The following is a 23974-nucleotide window of genomic DNA, read 5'->3' as shown; positions in this document are numbered from 1 at the left end:
GCTGCAGATTAAATGTGGGTCACGAGGACACATTCAGCCTTAAAGAGGTTTTTGTTTCACAACATAACAACAGATTCATGTTTATCAGCTTTACAGAGACAAACATGTTTCACTGTATTTTATATTTTAAACAGAAGAAGAAGAAGCAGAAGAAGAAGAAGGTTTTTCTTCTCCTGCAGCTGCTGCAGCCAACAGCTGGAATCTAAGAAGCTGAAGCAGCTCAAAAACCTGTGGTCACATTTACTAAAATACACTGCTGTGTGTGTGTGTGTGTGTGTGTGTGTGTGTGTGTGTGTGTGTGTGTGTGTGTGTGTGTGTGTGTGTGTGTGTGTCTGAGAGAGAGGCATGCTGCAATGGGCGTGGCCTGTCGTCGGGGTCCGCCTCTCTGCAGGCGGTTGCCATAGAGACACCACGTTGCCAGAGGATGAAATGTGAGAGAAGAGGAAGAAACAGTGAAGAGACTAAACAGGACGACATGTGTTGGTATTGATCGAAGAACCAGACCAATCAGTGATCAATAACATCTCAGCTGTGTCCTGGATTTTACTGCTCCAGTGCTGAGTATTCACATCATTTACTACAGTAAAAGCACAAATAAAATGCAGTAAAAATACTCTGTTACAAGTTCTGTTTAAGTAAAATGTGGAAAATGTTACATATCAAAATTATGAAAATCGTGTCCTGTGACCAGTATGTCAGCATTTTATATCATTATTACTCATAAATGAACATAAAAGCAGCTTTTAGAATAGAATATTCTTCTTTTATTCTAATTGTAATTTTCCCTGTTTTGATAGATATCGAGTAAAATCCCAGAACAAAGTATTCATTTACATAATTTTACATAATTTTACCCTAATAAAATATGCAAAAACTGTAAATGATATTTACATAAAAAGTGTGGAATTTTAAAAATGGTGATTTATTTTTTTTACGTGTGACCATGAAATTAGTTTTACTGCATTTAAATCAGCTAAAATAGAACTATTGTACAGATCTTTGCCACTATTTTTTTCTTTACAGTTTTTGATTATCGCTGTATTATGTCATTTTAAATCTTTGCTTTTTTTTGCTAAGTTGCTGCCAGATATTTACAGTTTTATTACAGATTTTTTTAACAGTGTAAACAACTGAAGCTCAGCAGTATTTTTTACTTTTCCACGGAGTAACTGATGCGTCTGTTTGACATGTTCAGAATGTCGATTCAGTCCAATCAGCACAGCAAACATTAAGATTATTAACAATAAATTGAAATTGTTTAAACATTTACAATGAAAAGCAGCAAATTCTCAAATTTGAAGCTGCAGTTATGAAATATTTGTTATCTCTGCATGAAAAACATGAACTGACTGTTGGTTCATTTTATAACTGAAACTGTAACTTCTTCATATATAAAACTGCACAAACTCAAAACACATCAACTTATTTTCTGTACGGATCAACAATACTGCCAGAAGCGTGAGACAAAAGTTCCCATGATGCCCTGGGAACATATATGATCATATGTTATAAATATGAAGACTGATGGCTCAGAATCAAAACTAAATGTACTGAAACAAAAATCTTTTAATACAGCATTTTAGGAAACAAATACAAAGCAGAATTAGACTAAAATAATAAACTGTTGCATTGGATGGATCAGACAGATGTTCAACTTCTGAAGCTCAAAATCTCCCAACAGGTTTCAAAGACATGTTGGTTTTAAAAAATAAAGAATCCCTGGATTTTAAACTTTCCAACAGTCCTTGAACTACTCATCTGTCACCACACCTGAGCTTAAAACCCTTATATCGAATTGAAATCTTGTCGTATTTTAAAATTTTAAAAATTAACAGTTTGCATTAAACAGATTCTGTAAAAAAATAAAAATTCTCAGTTTCTCCTTGCAATGATGAAGTCATGACTGACCCAGCTGTGACCAAATGTCTGTTGAAGAAAATTCTGAGTTTTCAGGTGAACTGCAGGCAGTGTTTCCTCAGAACAGAGGAAAAACATCCTCATTTTTGGAGACACAGAGTCTCCAATTTAAAATTTGTTGACACAAAGACGAACACAGAAGACGATGAAGCTGATTCTTTCATGCAAACCTCAGTGTCATTTTAACTAAAATCGGTGTGTTGTATAATCGAACAGCGACTGCAGAGAAAACCATCAGTCTGAGCAGAGAAACGATGGCGAGAACACAGTAAAGAGTGTGAACGTGGGAGGAGGAGGAGAGAAACCGGCTGAATCCAAATGGGATGAAAAAAACGCCCACAACCTCCGAACAGAAACACTGAAGGAGGATTTCAGAAACACAAAACACAGTTCAGGATCACAGCGACTGAACACGATAACAAACGATCACAATGAGCGTCAACTGTTAACACACAAAACTGAAGGTTGGTGGAAGTTCAGTGTGATGTTTGACAGTAACAACAAACTGTCTGTAGAAAACCAGCCACAAGTTCACCACTAACACTGACTAACAGTAGCTGCTGAACGCTAAATTGCTACCAGAAAGTGTGTAGGTAATAATATCAGAGCCACATGTTGATCAGTGTAGCACCGAAAATCTGCAGAAACCTCAGGAGAAACTGGAAACATCCTCCAAACATTGTTAAATCACTGTGGTGACTCTAAACTACAGCTGCAGCAAACAGCTAGTCCACTGTTCATAATTGTTATGTCATTTAGCAAATAACACTCAGTATCAAGTTCTTGCTAGCATAGCCACGAAAGCTATCTTGTTATCTTGTTTAGGCTAATATAACAACTAACACTATCTTGATATTAAGCTCCTGCTAACATTGCAACCAACACTATTTTGTAATTTTGTTAATGTCAACATCGCTACTAATATTTTTTTTGCTTTGGCTACTTTTATCTTGTTTAGGCTAACATAGAGGCGACTATTAATTTGCTTCAGCTAACATTATCATATTTAGGCTAATGTAGAGGCTAACATCTTGCTAAGGCTAATATAGAGGCTAACATTTTCTTGTTTAGGCTAACATAGAGCGAACATTATCTTGTTTCGACTAACGCAGAGGCTAACATCATGTTTAGGCTAGCGTAGAGGCAAACATCATCTTGTTTTGGCGCTAACGTTATCATGTTCAGGCTAACGTAGAGGCTAACATGATCTTGTTCAGGCTAATGTAGAGGCTAACGTTATCTTGTTTAGGCTAACATAGAAGCTAACATAATCATGTTCAGGCTAATGTAGAGGTTAACATGATCTTGTTTGGGTTGATGTAGAGGCTAACCTTATCTTGTTTAGGCTAACATAGAAGCTAACATAATCATGTCCAGGCTAATGTAGAGGTTAACATGATCTTGTTTGGGTTGATGTAGAGACTAACGTTATCTTGTTTAGGCTAACATAGAAGCTAACATAATCATGTCCAGGCTAATGTAGAGGTTAACATGATCTTGTTTGGGTTGATGTAGAGACTAACGTTATCTTGTTTAGGCTAACATAGAAGCTAACATAATCATGTCCAGGCTAATGTAGAGGTTAACATGATCTTGTTTGGGTTGATGTAGAGACTAACGCTATCTTGTTTAGGCTAACATAGAGGCTAACATTATCTTGCTTTGATTAACACAGAAGCTAACATTTTCTTGTTTAGGCTAACATACAGGTAAACAATATCATGTTTTTGCTAACATAGAGGCTAACATTATCCTGCTTTGATTAACACAGAAGCTAACATTTTCTTGTTTAGGCTAACACTGAGGCATACAATATCATGTTTAGAATAACACAGAGGCTAACATAATCTTATTTAGACTAACATAGAGGCTAACATAATCTTGTTTAGGCAAACAGAGGCTAGTAATTAACACTACGTTGATATTAAATTTCTGCTAAGCGTGACCAACAATAATGACTTTTATGTTTTTCTGTTCAGTTACCATGTTTTCTCCTATTTATTCATGGAGACTGAGCTCAACTTAAAAAAACATTTATATTTATATGTGATGCTGGGTGTTAGCAAAAAATGTTTTGCACTGATTTATATTTAGAATCAATGAATTTCAATGTTTTCTGGTATTGTGACAGCTCTGTTAAATATTGCCTGGTACTCCGCTGGTTAATGTCTGAATTTCTCCTACAGGGATCAATAAATCAGATTTTAATGTGATCTGGTTTCAAATTTCATGCAGAGTTTGGTTCATTTTTCTGGCTCTGTGTTGACTTTCTGATAAATATCTGTTAATCTGGATGCTTTTAGCTTTCATAAAATATTATTTGGACTCCCAGGACTTGCATCAGAGGAATCAGCTTCCAGTCTTGTGGAATAAAATGGTGCGAGTTTGTATTTTCCGGCTGAAGTTGGAGGATTTGAGTGTGAAGCGTCTAATTTGAGTGTCAGTGTTTTTTCCTCCCACCTCCTCTGCTCACTTCCTCCCACATCTCCTCTCCAAATGTCTCTCTGAGCTGGTTGCTATGTGAACAGGTGCTAAAGAGCCTCTTATGGATGCAACATACAAACACAGAAACCGAGTCCTGCAGCGACGTCTCCGCCGGCAGGATGAGGAAACCTGCCAGAGGTCGAGGAAGACGAGGAGGAGGGAGGTAAAGGTAAAAGCATCCAGAGGTAACCGAGTGGGCAGCTTCATCACTTCTCTTTCTGAGAGAATAAATCATCCTCCTACACAGAGCGACTCGCTCCACAGAGCTTCATCTCTGCAGTGTTTTAGTTTGTAAAGTGGATTCACTCTGATACAGCAGCAGCAGACGTGTTACAGCAGATCCCTTACATTAAAATGTTCCATATCAATCCTCCAATATGTATAATTTATCATAATTTACCAACAGCTGCATCTATAGGAGCAATGATGCCCAAACAACATTTAGAAAGGCTGACGTTAGCTTGTTTAGGCAGATATAGCAGCGACTGTTATCATGTAAAGGCTATCATAGCGACTAATGTTATCTTTTGTAAAATCTTGTTTATATTAACACATTATGCTTAAGCTAATTTAGCAATAAATGCTATCTTGTAAAAGCTAACGTAGCAATTTACACTATCTTAATATCAAGTTTCCGTGAACATAATGGGTAAGGTTATCATATCTAGGCTAACATAGCAGCTAACAATAGCTTGCTTCAGCCAACAGCAACAAGCAATATCAATGCAATTCTGGTAACACAGAAACTACCATTATCTTCTTTATGCTAACGTAGCCGATAACATTATGTTATATACACTAACATGGTGACCAACGTTATCCTGTTCAGACTAATGTATCAACTACATTGTCTTATTTATGCTAACAAAGTGACTAACGTGATCTTGTTAGGGCTGGTATAACCACTGACATATTCATGTTATCTTGTTCAGGCTAACATAGCAACTAACTCCCTTGTTATCTGATTGAGGCTAACATGGGTTAACATTATCTTGTACGAGAGACAGCATTTAACACTCTGGATATCAGCTTTCTGTGAACTTAGCAGCTAAGGTTATCTCACTTAGGCTTATGTAACAGATAACAATCTTATATAAGAAAACAGCAAGAAACACTGTCAATATTATCCTACTAACACAGCCGCTAATATAATCTTATTTACACTCACACAGTGGCCAACATCCTCCTGTTTAGGCTAACGGCAACTACTATTATCATTCTTGTCTTGTTTAGGCTAACAGAAAAGCTAACATTATCTTGTTTTAGCTGCTGACACTATTGTGCCATCTTGTTAAGTCTAACATAGTGACTGTTATCTAGTTTAGCCTAACATAGAGGTTAACATTATCTTGTTGAGACTTAGCAATTAACACGATGCAAAAATCAAGCCTCTGCAAACATAGTGGCAAAGATAATCTTATTTAGGTTTGCGCAGGAGCTAACATAGTCTTGTTAAAGCTTCTTTACACAGTAAAGTGTTATGGATGGCATAGCTGACATTATTATTCTGTTTAGGCTAATGTAACCACTAATATTATATGATTTACATTAACATAGCGACCAACATTATCCAGCATGGTCTTATTTAGGCTAATGTAGCAGCTAGCATCATCTTGTCTAACTTAACAACAGCTAACAATACTACTACTAAATGTAGTGGCTAACATGTTACTTGCACTAACATTAGCCTGTTTAGGCTAATGTAGCAGTCAACGTTTTTTCATTTACACTAATGTAATGACTGACATCTTGTTTAGGCTAGCATAGCAGCTAACATGGTCTAAAGTTTAATTTTATCTTCTTTAGCAACAAACGCTATCTTGTTGTCAAGTCCTGGCTAATGTAGCAGCTACTTAGGCTAACATAGTGACTAACAGTATTTTATTATCAAGTTTTGGGCTAATGTAGCAGATAACATTATCTTTTTCAGGCTAACATAGTGACTAACAGTATTTTATTCTCAAGTTTTTGGCTAATGTAACAGCTCTTTATAGGCTAACATAGTGAATAACACTATTTTATTATCAAGTTTGTGGCGAATATAGCAGCCAGCATTATCTTGGTTATGTAGCATAATTCTTAAGCTACTGTGACTACTCTTTAGTCTGTAAACATAAAACACTGTTTGCAGCAGTTTTTGGATGTTATGTACAAAAACATTCATTTGACTAGTTATGTATTTTTGGTATTAAATTAGGATTATTGCATATAAACCTCTGTTATGGAAACAGAATAATGAAAGTCTCAAACCAACACTGGATTCTGTCAGAACCTGTCGAAGCTGCTGTTTGCTTGGTTTCATTTTCTGCTTTTAAACTGAATATCTGAGGACAAAATGGCTGCTTCTGGTTTAAAAACACAGAGTGAAGCAGCAGCTGAGGACGTTTCAGCTTCTGTCTGCAGGACAATAAAACCCCTAAAGTGTATAATTATGGCTACAGAAGGAGACAAAACCAGAGTTTATGACGCACGCGCACACACACACACACACGTATTGTTTTGGATGAACCAGTGTTAGAATAATTCACTGTGAAGACCTGAGTCCTCACAGACACAACTGGGCGGCAGCAGAGTGTTGTTGTCCCTCACAGGTAAGCCAGCCTCACCTGAACAGCTGCCTGCCTCAACACGTCCGTCACTCTCCGGCTGTTATGTAAAAGGCTTTGGCAGGTTCGTTCCTCTTTTGTGAAACTGTCAGGAAACTTATCGTCTTTCTGTTCTACCTGCAGGGCAGCTGTTTAAACACACTGTGAAATTATTACGGGGTGGGAGACGGACGTCGCCACGACAACTGCTGGCTCCAGCGTTCTCCAAGCTTAATTCAATCCTCCTCCAAAAATCACTTTATGCTATTTGTCTCAAATTCTAATCTGCCAAAAATAAAGCGTCCGCCAGTACCAGATTGTTAAAAACTGAAAATTCTGAGCTCCTCGACATTAGTATTAGAGATCCAGCTGAGACCAACGGTCAAATGACAAAAAATTCTGAGAGACTGAGAGGAAAATAAAATGTCCTGGATCAATAAAATAAATGCAGCATGGCTCAAAAAAACAGTGAACAGAGGAGAAAGTTGTTGGAAGATACATTCAGCATGAGGAGCAGAGTAGAGAGAAAAAGTCTGGAGAGGCTGAAAGCATGGAGATAGAAAAATATCTACAGTATGAGGAGACGAAACGACCATAGAGAGACACAAAACAACCAAAACAAGACACAAAATTACACAAAAGAGACTAAAAATTAACTAAACGAGACATGTAACAACATAAAATAGAACAACACCAATAAAAATGAGACCCAAAATGATACAAAAGAAACCAAAAATGACCAAATTGAGACACAAAATCACATAAACAAGAATAAAAACAGCAAAAATGAGACACAAAATGACCACAGAGAGAGAAAACTGTCTCACAAAAAAACAACTTTAAACTAAAAGACACAAATGAAAAGTCTCTCAGAGTTTGTAGCGGATGTAAAAAAGGAAACAGTTAAATATTTATAGTATGTGGAGACAAAACAATACAAATCGGAACAACTAAAGAGACCAAAAACAAACAAAATGAGACAAAGACACAAATGAGAACAAAAACAACCACAAAGAGAGAAAACTGTCCCAAAAAGTGACAAAACAACAGGAAAAATGGAATCGAAAACAACAAAAATGAGCCACAAAATGACCACAAGGACAGAAAACTGTCCCAAAGACACAAAAAACACCAAAACTGGACACAAAAAGACACAAAATAATACACAAGACAGAAAGTTACAAAAATAAAACCAAATATAACAAAAATTTAGACACAAAAGACACCAAAAATGACCAAACTGAGACTCAAAATGACATAAACAAGAATAAAAACAGCAAAAATGAGACACAAAATGACCACAGAAAGAGAAAACTGTCTCAAAGACACAAAAAACGACCAACATTGGAATCTAAAAGACACTAAATAAAACAGAAAACTACAAAAATGAGACTCAATATATCAAAAATGAGACACAAAATGACACAAAAGAAACCAAAAATGATCAAACTGAGACACAAATGACATAAAAAAGAATAAAAACAGCAAAAATGAGATACAAAGTGACCACTGAGAGAGAAAATTGTCTCAAAGAGACAAAAAACAACTGGAAACTGAAAAACACAAATGAAAAGTCTCTCAGAGTTTGTAGCGGCTGTAAACGTGAATAGTTAAACATCTCTATTATAGGTGCAGGACTTTATGTTGCAGTGAAAAATGAGCCACAGTGAGTTAAAACGAGAGTTTAACTCCCTGCTGCAGATGAATTTCATCTCCTCTGTATGTTCCAGTGGATTTCAGATGTGTTACATAGCATTAAAGCGTCAGCAGCAAGGTGGAGGCTGCAGCTCTGGGAGCCAATCAGAGGAGGCGACATCATCAGTGAAAGGCGGGAAAACGCACACATGTTGACACACGCTAATTATTTTCTAAATCCAGAGTAACCTGGATTATCCTGATTTACTGCCTCCGTCTCAGAAACACAGACGCTCAATGAAGGAACAAACCGAGCATCATGGGAACGTTGAAAGCAGCTCAGCAGGTCCAAGTCCACCATGTTGACGTTCTCATCCTATTCATAGCTGCTAAACTTTACGCAGAGGACAACTGTTCAAACCAAACTGTGGTTTTGCCTTTGGTGAAGGTTTTACTTTTACTCTGAAGCTCTTATCTTGTTAGATTTAAGTTCTAGTCCGACATGTTGTAGCTTGTTTTCTACACAACAGTCGAGTCTGTCCAGACCTTCAGCTCATAAAACCTGCAGATGGTTCAGACTCGATTCTTGTATATGATAAAATTGTTCTGTTTTTACACGTATCTCACTGTAAAATGTTGACAGATTGTCTGGAATCTGGAAATATTACAACCATGATGATGAGAAACTGGAAAAAAATGGATTAACTGTCAGTGAATGTTCAGTTTCCTCCTGCTGCAGAACCAGAGATTTCTAAAAAACTCATCTGAAGACGTTTTTATTTTCTCAACATTGTCCCCTCATGGTATGTCTAGTTGTGGTTGTTTTGTGTCTCTTTGTGGTTGTTTTATATGTCTTTGTGGTTGTTTTGTACCTCTTTGTGGTTGTTTTGTGTCTCTTTGAGGTTGTTTTATATCTCCTTGTCGTCATTTTATGTCACCTTGTGGTAGTTTTATGTCTAGTCGTTGTTTTGTGTCTCATTGTCGTTGTTTTGTTTTTCTGTGGTTGTTTTGTGTGTCTCTGTGGTTGTTTTGTGGGTCTCTGTGGTTGTTTTGTGTGTCTCTGTGGTTGTTTTGTGTCTCTGTGGTTGTTTTGTGTCTCTTTGTGGAGGTTTTGTGCATCTTTGAAATCATTTTGCATGTTTTTGTTGTTGTTTTGCGTGATGCGTGATGTTATGTATAAGCATAGTTTCTAAGAAATCTAAATATTAACATTAAGTTCAGGAGTGCTTCCAGCCAGAGTCGTGTGTTTGCAGCTATGATTAAATCTGATGTAATTCTCCATCAGTTTGTTTCAGACAGACAGTCGGTATAACTGGAAAGCCGACTCGGGCAGTTTAATTTGATTTATGCAATAAAAAGTGACTCAACCGAGAAGTCGGGATGTGGAGTCTAAACATAAGACTCTGAGGGTTAAACTGACTCTCTGTTAGTCTGTAAGTCATTTATTAAAATAAAATCAATGCAAATCAACCAAGTGTCTGAATGATGCAGGTTTATGAAGAACCAGGTTCTTTCTGAAGGGACCTTGGCCTCTACAGTTTCATCAAACATCATACTCATTCTCAGAGTCCAAACTCCTTCAGATTTGAACTCACAGACATCAAACATATATTTTTAGATTCAGCGTGACTCACACTTCCTAAGGATATCATCGTCTCTCATGTTGATACGAATAAACCTCCAGAAATCCACTTAGAAACCAGAAAAGAAACTGTGATTCTTATGAGCACAGAACCTGCCTGAGAATTCGTCTGTTTTTAAGTTTCCTACAGTATTTCAGTGATCTGATCACGGTTGTGTGTTTGTACATGAAACATCGCAGACATTAGCTTCTAATAAATGATTCGGCTCCAAATTTGACTAAATATGAACAAATACAGGCTGAAAACCAGCATTTGGATTCACTGACAGACTCCACATAACTTGATTATCTGTAAAAAAAAAATACTGAAAATGGGACCAACAAAACTCTTTTCATCTTGCCTCATAAAGATATTTTACTGAGGCTCAAAACATGTCAGACCTTGAAAATTGAATATCGAGAAACACTTTCAAAGTTAAACTGCAGCTTTACACTGCACTTTAACTCCACCAGGGAAAGCAGCGGAGTTATGTGATGATCGGCGTTGGTTTGTCTGTTCGCAACATTATTAAAGAACGGAATGATGGATTTGGATGAAATTTTCAGGGAAGGTCAGAAATGACACAAGGACCAAGTGATTAGATTTTGGCAGTGATGCGGCTTATAGTCTGGATCCATGGATTTGTTAAAGATTTCTGTATCATTGTGAGATAGCAGCATGGCGTCACTGTAACTATGACAACAAGTGAACACTACACCAGCTGCCTGCTGACGATCACATGATTGCGATCCTACTATAAATCAACCACTGCTGACTTTTCCATCAGAAATGATACAAGGAACAACTGATTAAATTGTGGGGGTGTTTCTGAGTCCCATCAATTCCTGTCGCCCGCTACATATTTAGGTCACGTGATTCAGTATCCGTACATAACGTACACATGCGTAACTCACACTTGTGCTCAGCACACAGTAATTTTGTTTGTGGGTACATCTGTATTAAATGGCCACATTCTATGTTGCCATGATTTTTGCTCATCAATATTTAACAAACAAATGCTGCATTTCTTAAAAAAAAAAAAAAAAAGAAAATGCTGTATTTCTGACCATGGCATATGGGGGAATGAACAGCCTTAGAGGAGTACTGAGCTCTCTGAGTGCTTTTCTAGTTAAAACATGTTTTACTTCACGAGTCGGTGTTAAATAAAATCCTTATTTATCATATATTAGGTCTTCATGCAGCCACTCTCCTGTCTCTTTAAGCCCCGCCTCCTAAATAGCCCTCTTTCTCCTGATTGGACAGCTTCAAGAAGCCTGCACCCGGAGCTTGTGAGCAGCGCTGTCAACCAGGTGATCGTATAAGAAATATGAGCCTAACAGAGGTCTTGGTGGTCACTAGCATGTTTTCGTGGTCATTCTGTTGTGAGTTTGTGTCTTTAAGGTTTTTTTGCTTCTTTTTCTGGTTGTTTTGTGTGTCTTTGTAATTGCTTTGCATGTTTTTGTGGTCATTTTGAGTATTTTTCTGGTCATTTTGTTTCTATTTCTGGTTGTTTTTCTGTCTATTTTTGATAATTTTGTGTGTCTTTGTGGTCACTAGCATGTTTCCATGGTCATTTTGTGTGTTTTGTTGTAAGTTTGTGTCTTTAACTGTCTTTTTGCTTCTTTTTCTCATTGTTTTGTGTGTCTTTGTAGTTGTTTTGCATGTTTGTGTGGTCATTTTGAGTCTTTATTTTCATTTGGTGTCTCTTCCTGGCGGTTTTTAATCTTGTGGTCATTTTGTGTGTCTTTGTTGTCATTTTCTGCCTTTTTATGGTCATTTAACATGTTTTCATGGACATTCAGTGTATTCGTGTTTGTTTTGTGCATCATTATCATGATTTTGAGACTCTTTGTGGTCATTTTGAGTCTTTGTATTTTCATGTGGTGTCTCTTTCTGGTTGTTTTTTCATCTCGTTGCTGTCATTTTGTGTGTCTTTGTTGTCATTTTGTGCCTTTAATGGTCTTTTTGCATCTTTTTCCTTTTGTTTTATGCATCTTTGTCATTGTTTTACATGTTTTAGTGGTAATTTTGTCTCTTTGTATTTGTCTTGTGTATATTTGTGGTCATTTTGTGCCTTTTTATGTTTTTTGTGTCTTTTTATGATGGCTTTGTGCATCTTTGTGGTCTTTTTTTCATCCATTTGTAGACATTTAATATGAATCTCAAGCAAAAATGAAGAAAAAAGACAACAGGATGCATTAAACAAACATAAAATCTCTTTTTTATCGTCATTCAGCTGCAGGTTAACCGTCTGGTCTCTGCAGTGGAACTAACATGTTTTTACTTCCTGAACCTGGTCTCCTGATGTACACTAGAACACTCTGGTTCAGACTGCAGGTGTTAAAAGGTAACCAGGTGTGTCAGCAGGTAGAACCAGACAGGTGAGAGTCCTTCAGTTTAAATATGAAGCTGCATCACAACAAACATCCTGCAGCAGATTCTCACTTACGACTCACGATTACATGATACGTCATTAATAAAAGCTGTAAACTAATTTACATTTTGAATCAATCAATAATCGACTGAAGTGATTAAAAAATGTTCAAAAGTCTTGAACTTAAGAACAAAGTAAAAACCACACTGGAAAAAAATAAATGCATAAAGAAATGTGAATTTGGCAGGAAAAAAAGACATAAACACTGCAAAAATGGTGAAAATACCATTAAATCAGTAAAATTGTTATATTCTCAGTGGATTTAAATTCAGTAAAAACTACATAATTTTACAGTCGCACAAAAGAACAAATTAGTATTTATTAACAGAAGACATTTTGTGTGAATATTATTTACACTTTTGGCCTGTTTTTATTTATTCCCTTATTTATTTGTTCATTTATTTTACACTCAACATGTAAATTAATATCTATATTTAGTAAATATTATCTGTAATTTAACAAAACAGGGACAATCTGTAAACTAAAAAGCTAAATGTCACACATAATATGTTTATTTTTTTTAGTTTTTACAGTTTCTGTCTGATAAATGTTATTGTGGTGATTTTTTTTAAACATAAATGAAGTTTAATGGAATATAAAAGGAAACATTTTCTGTCTCTTCAGTGCAAACATCAAATAAAACAAAAAATAAACCTTAAAACAAAGAAGCTCAGCTGGAGCGTCTATTATTAGCGGGTTTGTAGGCCAGAAATAGAAAACGTTCCATATTTGTAGTCCTTTAATGACAGGAGGTTGAGCTCAGACTTTTATTTTTAATCTGATGTGTAAGAAGCAGCTGTCGAGTGTTTTCTGAGAAAAACTTTGGTCCTTAAAGCTGCAGCTTTGCTTGACAAGAAGCTCAGAAATGATCCTGAAAACACAAATTCACTCCAGTGCCGTCCTGTTTTCAGTGTTTCTGAACCACAGATTCACTCTGAGCTTTGACTTTCTGACCCTCTGGGCCTCCGTAGGAACTCAAACTAAACCATCAATCAAGTTTCCTTCAGTTGGACTGAAATAAAAAGTCCTGATTTTAGTTTTTCAGGTTTTTTTGTGGCATTGAGTCGAAGCTTGTTGGTGTTTTTAGAAGACAAACTGTTTCAGTTCACAGATTTAATCATCAATCAGAGTTAATGAGCAGCAATGACCGAAAAATTAACATTTTCAAAATGGCTTTTTAATTTTCTTAAACACATATAAAAAATTTTAGATTTATTATGATTTTTTTTTAATGTGTAAAATTTTTAATATTTCAAAATTTTTTTTAAACATCTGAATATTTAAATGATTTATTTTAATTATATTTCACTTTTTTTGTTTTATGGATTTTTAAATTTTGGAATATTTAAGTAGCATTATTATTATTATTATTGCTAATTATTGCTGTAATTAATATTATTATTAATATTATTGTTAATATTATTATTATTATATTAAAGTTGTTCTCATTTTATAATAGCTAGATTGGTTTATATTTTAAGTGCATTGTCTCATCTTATTTCAAAAAGTTTTTATCTTTAAATGTTGTTTAATATATTTTTTGGTTTTATGATTATTGATTAAAACTTTACAATATTTTAATATTTTCGTGGTACATTTTAGATTTTTTAAAATGTCTTATTTTAAGCGGTTTTAATTTTAGTTGAGGTGAATATGTTTCAAATGTTTTTCTGATGTGGAGAAATAGTTTATTTTTCCAACATTATTATTATTATATGTTTTTGGTGATTTTACTGTTTTGCAATATTTAATATTTAAGTTGCATTATTCTTCCTCTTATTATTATTATTATTATTACATATCATATTTTAGAATAATTCAATATAGTTTTAAAGTATATTTTCTCATCTTATTTCAAGTATTTTTTATCATTAAGTATTGTACAATACATTTTTAGTTTTTATTACTATTGAGTAAATGTTTTTTAATGTAAGTTATTTCAAATATATGTTCAAATAAAATGCACAAATACTTGAAATGCAAAATCATGCTTATACAAAACAGGCAGCGAATAAAAATATTTTTAAACATATTTTAAAAAGCATTTACTTTTGTTGTTCTGGTTTAGAATATTTTAATATTTATTGTGGTGTATTTTCCATTTTTTAGACATTTCATCTCAGCTTTTTTATTTCATTTTAAGTTTTTAACATTTTAAATATATTTAATATTTCTGTAGATGTGCAAATTCTGGACATTTAGGAAATCAAAATTATATTTATTTGATTTCTTTTATTATGACTGAATGAATAAATGATGAGGAATATTTAGAGTCTCACACCCCAACATTCCTGCAGCTCATGAACCTTCAGCTGTAATAAGCAGCAGATTCTAAAGGGGACGACGACGATTATGTAACCGCTGGATACACAAACACACACACAGCAACACACACACAGCAACACACACACAGCAACACACACACACACAGCAACACACACACAGCAACACACTCACTGCTGAGGCTGCAGTCTGAGTGATTTCAGTGTAAAATGAAAATCCTGCTGCAGCGTTTCTGAAGAAAACGTCAATTTTCTGATTAGCAGCGAAGCGTTTCATTAAAATAACGAATAAATGATTAAATAACGTCGGCGAATAATAAAATAAACATTAAATATTCATTTATTCACAGAAACAGAGAAACCAAAGCAGCCAATTAGAATCCTGATTATATTTTACTGTCGTTTTAATTTTCTGCGTCTATTTGCACTGAATAAATTCTGTGTTTTTTAAGGTCAGTTTTCGTCTCTTTCTGGTCATTTTGTGTGTTTTTGTCACCATTTTGTTAATCTTGGTGGTTATTTTGAGATATTTTGTGCATCTTTGTTGTTATTTTGTGTATCTTTGCAGTGGTTTTACATCTTTTTCTGGTCATTTTGTGCTTCTTTTAGTCCATTTTGATCTCGTTCTGGTCTTTTTGTGTATCTTTGCTTTGGTTTTTACATCCGTTTGTGTTTATTTTGTGTGTCATTGCAGCAATTTTGCATGTAACAGAGGTTATTTTATTTTCTGTTTACACTGGGTTAGCATCCCTTTGTTTGTTTTGTGTCTCTTTCAGTCCATTCTGTTCAATTTTGTGTCTTTTTGATGTTGTGTAGTGTCCGTTTGTGTTGGCTTTTACATTTGTTTGTGTTCATTTTGTGTCTCTTTGCGCTTAATAAAGGTTATTTTATGTCTATTTCCACTAAATCAGCATCTGTTTGTGTTTGTTTTGTGTCTCCATTTTGATCTCTTACTGGTCTTTTGTGTATCTTTGCTTTGGTTTTACATCTATTTGTGTTTATTTTGTGCCTCTGCCGCAATTTTGCATTTAATAGAGGTCATTTCATGATCTGTTTTCACTAGTTTAGCATCTGTTTGTGGTCGCCTTGTGTCTCTATTAGTCCATTTTGATCTTGTTTTGGTGTTTTTGTGTGTCTATTTGTCCACTTGATCTCTTTCTGGTCATTTTGTGTGTTTATGTCATCGTTTTGTTATTCTTGGCGGTTATTTTAAGATATTTTGTGCATTTTTGTTGTTGTGCCTATTTGCATTGGTTTTACATCTTGTTCTGGTAATTTTTTGTTTGTTGTTGTCATTCTTGATCTTATTCTGGTCTTTTTGTGTGTCTTTGTGGCGCTTTGTGTTCCATTTCTGTTGTTTTGTGCATCTTTGCATTGGTTTTACATCCATTTGTGAGCATTTTGTGTCTCTTTGCAGTCATTTTGCATTTAATAGAGGTTATTTTATTATCTGCTCTCACAGGTTTAGCATCTGTTTGTGTTTATTTTAGTAGGAAAACTGTTATGAACCTTTAACATAAATTGCGGACAGTAAATCTCTGCAGTGTTCATCTGTCAGGACCCTCATCACTGCATTCTAACCACCTGGTTATTGGTAATTAAATATTGATATCCAGAATAAAACTCCTGCTGATGCTGGACAGTTAATAAACTAATAATAATCTAAGGACCCTCATCACCGCATTCTAACCACCTGATCAGTGACATCACCAGGCGTCGTCCACCTGGACCGGGTCTCACCTGTACAGTGTCCGAAGCGTTTTCCCGCCACGCTGTCCAGCACGGCGAGCGTCAGGTTGTCGGGGGTGTCGGGGTGCAGTGGCGTCCCTCCTCCCTCGGTGACCAGGCTGGCCTCAGAACTCTGCTCGTCGCTGGACAGAGACGGGCTGCGGACGTCGCCGGAACCGGAACCAGAGCTGTTGGCGCTGCCGGGCACCGAGACCGGACCGGTCCCTGCCGCCGAGGGCCAGGAGGGCGGGTCCTCGCTGTCGGGGCTGCAGACGGGTTAAACATGTTTAAATATTATAGAAACATTTTCCTCATGTTCAATCATTTCCTTCAGGATTAATAAAGTTTCTTATCTTAATTTAAATCGACAACAGATCAGACTCACTGTGATTATCAAATAAATCCATTTATCACTTACTAATAATTCATTATTTATTGTTTCGTAAGAAAAAAACAACATTAATATCATGTAAATAAAATGGAACTTAAAGGGTTAAAATCCTGAGAATTTTAAATAATATTTATCACTTATGATCAGACTGACGTTGGTTAATAATATCTGTCATATAATATTCTTGGTGATTTCATTAATTAATGTTTTTTTTTAAAAACCATTTTTCAACTCTTACATAACAGCAAATATCTGTAAATTAGTAATTACTTTGGCTGATTTAAATACAAAAAAAATTTCAAAGGACAAATTTGGAAAAATACAGACTTTGATATGACATTATTTCATGTATTTTATGGTTAATGTGTAAATGAATATTTCTCTGTACTTTTATTCGATAACTGTAATTTATGAAAACAATGAAAACCAGTAAAATGTTTATGTAAATATACAAAAACTCTGAATTATAACAATATTTTAGTGATTTCAGAACTGCAAAAAAAATTTAATTTCCAGTTTAGTGTTACAAAAGAATAAAATACTAATTTTAAAATACTAAAATATATAAACAAAATAAAACAAATAAATGTGTAATTATTATAAAATACATAAATAAAATTAGAAAAAATAAATATTAAAATTAAAGTAATAAAAATATAAAGTGAATAAAGTACTAAAATACTAAACTAAATTTGCCATTTCTCAACTCAAATATCTGTAAAATAGTCATACTTTTGCATTTTTAAATGCAGTAAAAATAATTTAACTTTAAGTTCAAACATTGTAAGAGAAACAATTACTATTTATAAAACTAGAGATATTTAATGTGGACATTACATAGTTTTGATCAATTTTATGATTAATGTATTTTTTTCGATAATTTAACAAATCAAGAAAATTTGCAAATTAACTGTAAGTAGTTTAAAAAATGATTTGTCATTTTCAGTACACATATTTCTAAAATAATATTTTTAAAGACTTAAGAACTTTGAAAAGAAAACTTGCAGAATATAAATATTTTTCTTTTAAATAACAGCAAACACCTGCTTAATAATAATAATGTTTGCTGGTTTAAAGACAGTAAAAATAGAATAATCAATAATAGTGAACAAAAACACAGCTTTTATTGACTGTTAATTGATATCGGTCACCTGAACACCTCCCGGGCCTGGCCGCTCTCCGGTGACGTCTCCCTGAAGAACGGAACCACCCGGGACAGGCTCGCCCTCCGCCGGGACGCCCCGGTGCCGCCGCTGGCCTTGTCCGTCACCCCGCCGACGAAGCCTCCCGCCCGGGTCAGCGCCGTGGTCTGCTTCTTCAGGAACTTCTCCAGCGGCTTCATCCCGGCCGGCATGGTGGGCTGCTGCTGGGGCGGTTCGGGTCGGTTCGATGCGGAGCTGGAGCTGCTGGAGGCGGCGCGGCTCTACATCATTCTCCGGCCGCTGCGGCTCGGCCCGGGCAGGTGTGCGCAGGTGTGAGCTCGGAGGCTCGGCGGGCTGCTGTGGAGTCCCAGCTCGGTTCTAACCCATCGGGGGCGGCGGAGCTGGAGGTTCGGGTCGGCGCGTGTCCTGGTTCTCCGCCTTTCTGGTGAAAATCTCCCCCCGAATCGAGCTCCGAATCACCGACTAACCGGAGCTCTTCTCCCCGGAGCTTCCTGAGCAGCGGCGGCCGCAGCTCGACGCACCTGGCGGGGGGGAACCGCTCCGGGCCGCGGGGGTTCCGTCGGTGCAGGTTCGGCGCTGGTTCGGTGCTTCAGCACGGTCCGGCTGCCCGTCGCTCTCCGGTTCTCTCTCTCCGCCCCTCCGCATAAATTACCGGAGAACCGACGGTTCCTCCCCCCTTCTGCTGCAGTTGCGCGTCCCCGACACACACCGAGCGCGCATGCACGTGCACGAGTCCAGCGGTGTAAAAATTGATGGGGATGAAAATACCCCTGACGACAGCAGGAAACACCGCGAGATTTCACCAAGCACCGCGGAGCGTGACGGATAATCAATGTATCGATCAGGAAGTCTGAAGGAGCGACAGCTGATCAGTATCGATCCGTATTGGCAATCAATAGTGATCAGATGTTAAGAGAATCAACAGCGAGCAAAAATGACCAAAAAGAAAAAACAAAAGACCAAAAAAATTAGAAGAAAATTGTGCAAAAAAGCAAAAAAAAATAAGACAAATAAAGACTTAGACACACAAACACACGTAAACAAAAACACAAAATGAACACAAATAGATGCAAAAAATAAGAAAAGATGCTAAATAACCACAAAGAGACACAAAACGAAAATAATCACAAAAATATGCAGAAAACATGCAAACTGACCACTAAGACACAAATCGTAAACATAAAATGAGAACAAAAAGATGCCAAAAAGCAAAACAATAGGGAGACAAAAAACTACCAGAAAAAGATGAAAAATCACCACAAAGAAACACAAAATGACAATATAAACACAAAAAAATAAGAGAAAAGATGCAAAATAACCACAAAGCCACACAAAATAAACAAAAAACAAATGATTACAAAAAGATGAAAATTAACAACTTAGACACACAAATTGCGAACAAAAAACACAAAATGAGCACAAATAAATGCAAAAAATAAGAGAAAAGATGCTAAATAACCACAAAGACACAAAATGAACATAAAACACACAAAACAATCACAAAAAGATGCAGAAAACACGCAAACTAACCTATAAGACACACAAGTTGTAAACAAAAACACAAAATGAAAACAAAAAGATGCTAAAAACAAACACAAAATATACTAAGATGATCACAAAACAACCACAAACCTCAACACCACCGACCCGTATGGAGGAGATGAAGACCCTGTTGCTGTTCAGAACGTGGTCACATGACCCAGTATTGATCAGTAACCTGATCAGGTAACAGCTGCAGCTTGTTCCAGTAAAACGACACCTTCATCCTCACCTGGACGACTCAGTAATCACCTGTATCACCTGTCAGCAGACTGCTTCTGAGGGAACAGGAACAACCAGAGACACTAAACAACCAGAAAGAAACACATCATAGATGCGAAAAAAAACAACAACTTTAAAGCGAAACGACCACAAAAAGTTGAAAAAAGGCAAAAATGAAGACAGAGGCAGGAAATGGCCACAAACACATGGAATAATCAACACAAAATTAACATAAAGAAGGACAATAAGCTAAAAACAATGAAAAAAAACCTGAAAGATGCAAAACAACCACAGAGACGATGAGCAGAGAAAGTCTCAAAAAAGGCAAATACGACACAAAGAGATGCGAAATTACCACAAAATGACACAAAATGATCAAAGAACAACACGAAATGACCAAAAAGACACAAAATACCCACTAATAGATATGAAATAACCACAAAAGCACACAAAAAGCACAAAAAGAAGCAAAAAGCATCAAGAAAAGATGAAAAACAACCATAAAGATGTAGAACTACACAATTATGACCACAATAAACAAAATGACCCAAAAAAAGCAAAAAAAGACAAGAAAAAAAGAAAAACAACCACAAAGACTCACAAGAAAACGAGAGAAACATAAACTGACAACAAAAAGATGCAAAAAAAGATGCAAAACAAGCACAGGCACAAGATGACACAAAATGATGTAAGATGAGCACAAATTGACAGACTAAAAAATACCACAAAAAGAGGCACAAAATGACACCAAAAAACACAAAATGAGCACAGAGATGCAAAAAAAAAAAAAGAAACTCAGAAAATGATGCAAAATGGCCACAGAGGCAGAAAATGACCAAAAGAGAGAAAATGAGCAAAAAAGGCAAGAAAAAAAAAAGAAAAACAACCACCAAGAGTCACATGAAAACTAGAGAAACACACTTCAATTCACATCTGGGAAAAAAACAAATAAAGACAAACAGTTTTATTGTCGTGTTCTTTATTGATCCTGTGGACGACGACAGAGACAAAACCATCGTCTTCATCACCGTCGTCATGGTAACCTGAAGACGAAGAACCTACAACTAAACTTCTGTGGTGAAGCCGGAAAACCAAACATGAGAAGAAATATTTACGTTTAACCGATGAAATGAATCCTACAGCAGCTGAGAGAAAACAAAGCAGCTACAGATTTAATGTGACGTTTTAGAAACAAATATGTAAAAATAAAAACAGTTTTTGGAGCTGCGGTGGTTATTTTCTGGATTAATCCATCAGATGTTTGGGGAAAAACGTCAGAAAATGTTGACGAGAATTTCACATTGATTCTAAAATCTAGCGATTATTTCTCTTTTTTTTTCTTTTTTAAATAATATTTTAAATTTTGTCAACGATTTTTACACACTTTATGAAAACTAAGTCATATTTTTGAGACATTTTATCAAGAATTTAAATATTTTATGAAGAATTTTTTTGTTTGGTCCATAAAATGTCAGAAAATGGTGAAACACGTCGAGAGTTTCACAAATTTCTATTCTATTATTTTGATTTAATTATTTTCTGGATCAACTGATCAGCTGTCTGGACTCCAAAATATCAGGAAATAGTGGAAAATGTTGAAGAAACCAGAAAATATTCACATTTAAGAAGCTGCAAGCACCAAATTTAGACAGATTTTTATTAAAAAGTTAAATAAACTGATTATTAAAGTAGTTTGTACTTAATTTAATACCTGACAATTAAATCAATTAATGACTGGAAATCTCTCTACTGGAGAAAAAAATAATCTGCTTATTTGTTGTAATATGATCCTGATCATTTCTCTGTTTTCATTTGATCAACTTTTCAACAATATTTTTCATTTTGTCAACAATTTTACACATTTTATTTAAACATTTTCAGACATTTTAAGTCATATTTTTAAGACATTTTATGAAGAATTTGAACATTTTATGAAAAACTTAGACATTTGGGCGATAACGTGTGAGATAATGTGGATCGGTGTGATCAAATGTCTTGTTTTGTCCAAACATCTGCAGAAGAAAACAGAAAATATTCACATTTAAGAAGCTGCAAGCACTGAATTTAGACTGTTTTTTTATAAACTAATTATTAAAGTAGTTTGCATTTAATTTGATGCTTGACAATTAAATCATTTAATGGTTGGAAATCTTAATACTGGAGAAGAAGTAACCCGTTTATTTGTTGTAATATGGCCCTGATTATTCTCTTTTTGACATTTAAATAATATTTTCCATTTTGTCAGTGATTTTACACACTATATTAAAACATTTTCAGACATTGTAAGTCATATTTTTGAGACATTTTATCAAGAATTTTAATATTTTAGATATGAAAAAATGGTGAAAAATGTGGATCAGGGTTTGATCAAACGTCTTGTTTTGTCCAAAGAGATTCAGTTTACTGTCACAGAGGAGGAAAGAAACCAGAAAATATTCACATTTAAGGAGCTGAAATCACAGAACTAAGAATGTTTTTAGCAGAAAATTCCTCAAATTGATTAATCATCAGAATAGTTGAACTCAAGATTTCTATTAGTTACTGTATTGTCATTTTCTGTGCAGAAACGTCTAAATTTGTGGCATCAAGACGCTCAGATTTGTAAATTTGATGCTTTTTTTGCCATAAAGTGAAAATCTTTTAGTACCAGCTGATTAATGGTTGCAGATCTGCTGTCGTGTGTGAAATGTGTGTTCATTATTTGTTTCTGGGTTTCAGTTTTTCACAAAAATCACTCTTTGAGGACAGAAAGACAAACTTTAATCGGACATCAAAACTACAAGCTTCATTCTCAACAGAAAACATGAAGGAGGAGAAACAAACTTCTAACAAACATCTCCGGAAACCTTCAAACCGAAAACAGCCGAATTCTGCAGAACGAACGATAAATCTCCAACACAAGCCACTGCGTTTACTACCAATAATGAGAATAAAAAAAGAAAGAAACGGCGTTAGAAAGAACAGAACGGGGAAAGAAATGAGAGCTAAAGCCACACAGCTCCTGTCGTCGCTCCTCTAAATCTTCTCGCTAACATTCGAGGTCCCTGCCGATGCTTTTAGTCAGAAGCTGCAGCGCTAGAAGTTTATTAGAATATGTTTACGGCTCTATTTATCTCTCAGGCTTCTTCTATTTATTTACACATTTTAGATTCTATGTACAGCGACAAGAAACAAACCAGCAGCTCCGACCGGCTTCTGTGCAACTTTACAAACTCTGACCATCACAAACAAAACCGACTTCGAGAGGAAAGAAGAGCTAAGAAAATGTGGATTTAAGGGTCCAGTTTCTACACCGTGAACAAACTGCAACAGGTTTTCAGTAGTTTGGTCTAAAAAATGTCAGATTACTCAGCTTACTGTCAAAAAAAATGAAAAAAACGGAAAATATTCACACTGAAGAAGCTGCGATCACTGAATTTAGACAGTTTTTATAACGTTAAACACAATATAGTTGTCTATTATTTCATTTAATCATTAACTGTTGCACCTTCTTCATTAATTTATCACTTGTTTAATGTATGAAATTTTGATTAAAGCCCCAAAAATATTCCATTTCCTGTAATAGAAGAGGAAAAATGAAGAAAATATTCACAATCAAGAAGCTGCAATCACGGAATTTAGACCGTTTTTGTTAACACAAAATAATTGTCAATTCATTTAATAATTGACAACTAACCCTTGAATCTTCTTGGTTTATTTATTAGTTTTTGATATAAAAGTGTCAAAAAAGTAGTGAAAAATGCCGATTAAAGCACAGAGGAGGAAAGAAACCAGATGTTTACATTTTAGAAGCTGAAAAAATGGTAGACAGTAAATGAAATATTTGACAAATACTGGATTTATCCGCTAAATGCTGCATCTTCCAATTAATCGAGTAGTTGTTTGATGATTAAATAAAAATAAAATGGTGAAAAATCATGTTTTATCCAAAGATCTTCAGTTTAATTTAATGGTTGAAAACTAATCGAAGAA

General features: G+C 35.4%; 1 protein-coding gene across 1 annotated transcript in view; it reads right to left on the bottom strand.

The window, feature by feature from the left end:
• The window catches only part of rapgefl1 (Rap guanine nucleotide exchange factor (GEF)-like 1), a 39922-nt gene extending 20975 nt beyond the window's left edge, over positions 1-18947 (bottom strand). Inside the window, exons 1-2 of the mRNA XM_023286543.3 lie at positions 18230-18947; positions 16700-16953 (exon numbers count right to left, since the gene is read on the bottom strand). Coding sequence (XP_023142311.2) covers positions 16700-16953; positions 18230-18432 — 457 coding nt within the window. The 5' untranslated portion in view covers positions 18433-18947. The remainder of the gene's footprint in view (positions 1-16699; positions 16954-18229) is intronic.
• Positions 18948-23974: the final 5027 nt, after the last annotated feature.

Source organism: Amphiprion ocellaris, chromosome 19, assembly GCF_022539595.1.
Source record: "Amphiprion ocellaris isolate individual 3 ecotype Okinawa chromosome 19, ASM2253959v1, whole genome shotgun sequence".
NCBI classification, from domain to species: Eukaryota; Metazoa; Chordata; class Actinopteri; family Pomacentridae; genus Amphiprion; species Amphiprion ocellaris.
Note: the sequence above shows the minus strand (reverse complement) of the source record. Positions and strands in the feature narration are given on the sequence as shown.